The sequence below is a fragment of the Macrobrachium nipponense genome, chromosome 6 (genome assembly GCF_015104395.2).
Source record: "Macrobrachium nipponense isolate FS-2020 chromosome 6, ASM1510439v2, whole genome shotgun sequence".
In the NCBI taxonomy this organism is placed as follows: Eukaryota; Metazoa; Arthropoda; class Malacostraca; order Decapoda; family Palaemonidae; genus Macrobrachium; species Macrobrachium nipponense.
This window is the reverse complement of record NC_061108.1, coordinates 115,961,896-115,965,222: the sequence shown is the minus strand read 5'-3', so window position 1 is coordinate 115,965,222 and position 3,327 is coordinate 115,961,896. Positions and strand designations below refer to the sequence as shown.

At 37.1% G+C, this 3,327-nt stretch overlaps 1 protein-coding gene across 1 annotated transcript; it reads left to right on the top strand.

The window, feature by feature from the left end:
* Positions 1-2,019: 2,019 nt before the first annotated feature.
* Positions 2,020-2,685, top strand: LOC135216614 (zinc finger BED domain-containing protein 5-like). Its single transcript, XM_064251995.1, has one exon. The coding sequence runs from the start codon at positions 2,020-2,022 to the stop codon at positions 2,683-2,685; it is 666 nt and encodes a 221-aa protein (XP_064108065.1).
* Positions 2,686-3,327: the final 642 nt, after the last annotated feature.

Genomic DNA, 3,327 nt, shown 5'->3' with positions numbered 1-3,327 from the left:
TCTCTCTGTGAGAGGTAGCAGGAGGAGAAGAGGCTTGGGGAAGGTAGGGAGGTCCCACCCCTCCCTTTCTGTCCTCAGCTTCTTCTTCTTCTTCTTCTTCTCTGTCCCTGTCTCGCCTTCTTTCTCTCTCTCTCTCTCTCTCTCTCTCTACGAGAGGTAGCAGGAGGAGAAGAGGCTCAGGGAAGGTAGGGAGGTCCCACCCCTTCCTTTCTGTCATCAGCTTCTTCTTCTTCTTCTTCTCTCTGTCTCTGTCTCTCCTCCTTTCTCTCTCTCTCTCTCTCTGTGAGAGGTAGCAGGAAGAGAAGAGGCTCGAGGAAGGTAGGGAGGTCCTACTCCTCCCTTTCTGTCCTCAGCTTCTTCTTCTTCTTCTCTCTGTCTCTGTCTCTGTCTCTGTCTCTCCTTTCTCTCTTTTTCTCTCTATGAGAGGTAGGAGGAGGAGAAGAGGCTCGGGGAAGGTAGGGAGGTCCCACCCCTCCTTTTCTGTCATCAGCTTCTTCTTCTTCTTCTTCTTCTCTCTGTCTCTGTCTCTGTCTCTCTCTCTCTCTCTCTCTCTCTCTCTCTCTCTCTCTCTCTCTCTCTCGAGTAGTGCCATTTTGCTTGGTGAGACGTACCCACGCACAGTCTGATTAATCAATAGATATCACGCATTTAACATATGTCTAGAAATTTAAAAATATCTAGAAGTGTTCGTGAACTGTTGGTGATAAGATTAGTGTGAAAATAGTAGGATAAAGCGTCTACTAAGTTAGTTTATCAAGTGAAATATTGTAAATCAGATCAAGATGGCAGTAAGTTCCAACTGCGGAAAGAAATGGCAAAATCTTGCGTGTCTAGCAGATTCGCAATATGATGAGGTAGCAGGAAGGGAGCTGGCATTTCTCATCTATGTGATCAACAACAGCCCTAATCAAAAAGATACAAAAGCATTCATAGACATATTAGAAGGATATGATCATTCAAACTGGAACAAATCAACAGAAAACATCTTGAAAATAGTTAAGAAGTTCCAAATAAAATCCATGTGGTCAAGAGACTCATAAAGAAAATTTGCATCAATCAATATATTCCGACAAAGAAAATGAATAAGGTGAACATTGTGAATAAACTAATTGATGCAATAGGAAAAAGAATGCCAAAAGCATGCAAACTGTGTAAGGTGTGGTATAGCACAGGGGTTCCAAAACTATGGGTCGCGACCCCTATAGGGGTTGCGAAAATTCTTTGTCGAAGAGCAAGATGATTTTAAGGTCTTTTGAGTCGCAAGAACAAGAGATATATTATCTTTAAGAATTTCACTAATATATATACATATATATATATATATATATATATATATATATATACTATATATATATATATATATTTACAGGTCATTGAGTAAACATATAACACACACACACACACACACACACACACACACATATATATATATATATATATATATATATATATTATATATATATATATATATATCACCTATGAAAAATGATGATGATAGAAAAAAAAGAAACTTATGAACTGTTACCTCTCGTTCATATATCATAAATCTAACCAAACTATAAACTTAACCTGAACTTATTCAAAAATAAATATAATTATTAATAACTAAAGTACGGTTTGTATTTGATTTTGCCAAAGTCTACGTCGACCTAGGAAAAAGAAAATGTTAATCCTTCCTTGTAGAGGTTCTTGAAAGATTATGTAAAAAATTACGTAATCAAAGGTTAAAAAATCTTCTCCTTTAGTGATCATTAATACACATTTATTGATACAACAAAATGTAAAGGTCTATACTTATTTAATGAAATTTCTTACTGTCTAGCTGTGCAATACATACACACACACTGTTGTTAATGACGTTCATCATCCTCAGTGTGTTATATGTTTGGAAGTATTGGCTAATGAAAGCTTAAAGCCAGCAAAAATGAAAAGACGCCTGCAGTGCAAGCAAGAAAATGTAGTTACAAGGACAAAAGCAAGTGATCACAAAAAAATGTTGCATTGCCTGTCAAAGCTTAAATGGCATCATATGAGGTTGCATATCTTATTGCTCTACACATTGCAGTGGCAATGTGTAGAGCTATCCATGGAGAAAAGATGGCTCGCGAACTAGAATCCATCCCCCTGTCAAACAATACGGTTAGTAGACGAACTCGTGAGATTGCAAGTGACATACTGATTCAGTTGATGGAGAGAGTTAAGAATGTAAATCAATTTTTACAATTAGATGAATCAACCGACATTTCTAGTTCTCAATTACTTGCATTTATAAGATATAGCTTCAATGGAAAATTGAATGAAGTTATGTTGTTTTGCCTTGCGCTAGATGGAAAGTGTACAGGAGATGATATTTTCATGGCATTAGATAAAACACTTCATAAGCTTGGACTTTCTTGGGATCGGTGTGTAGGTATATGCACAGATGGAGCCGGGGCAATGTTAGGTAAAAAGAAAGGACTAAAAGCAAAGGTACATAATGTGGCTCCTCATATACGTTTTACTCACTGTATTATTCATCGAGAAGCTCTCGCTTACAAAGCCATTGTTTCCGAACTTAAAACTGTTTTTGATACAGCTGTCAAAATCGTCAACTACATAAAATCACGCACTTTGAATGCCAGGTTATTTGCTTCACTGTGCAAAGACATGAGCTCAGACCATGAAGCATTGATGCTTCACAGATAAATCAGATGGCTTTCCAGGGGAAAAGTTTTCACACGTCTGTATCAGCTGAGAGAGGAGGTCCTCCTATTCCTTCTGGAATCAGGCTCTGAATTTAGTGTATTCATGACTGATAGTAACTGGTTAGGAAAACTAGTGTATTTATCATGCATTTTTGATAAACTTAATGAGTTAAATCTCTCCATACAAGGCCCAAATAAAAATATTTTGTCATTGTTCGACAAGATAAATGCATTCCCAAAGAAGCTTGAGTGATGGATTTCACGAGCTGAAGAGGGTAACATTGAAATGTTTCCTGAACTTGAAGAGTTTGGAGAGGAAAATGAGTTATGTCTGGATAATTTGAAAGCAATAATAGTTAATAATCTTCGAAATCTTCTTAATCACTTCAAGAAATACTTTTTAGAAGAGTCAGATCTAGAACAGTATGATTGGATACGACTTACGACTCAAGTTTGGGTCAACAACATTGAATGAGTTTTGGATCAGTATCGGAGATTCGAATATCCTGGTTTATCAAAGGCAGCACTGAATTTCTTAGCACCGTTTGGATCGACTTATCTCTGTGAAACTACTCTCTGCATTAACGTATATCAAGAATAAATACCGATCTGAACTGAATGTAGATGATCTGCGACTTGCAGT

Coding starts and splice junctions, on each gene's coding strand:
- LOC135216614 (XM_064251995.1), top strand. CDS start 2,020: ATGGCATCATATGAGGTTGCATATCTTATTGCTCTACACATTGCAGTG.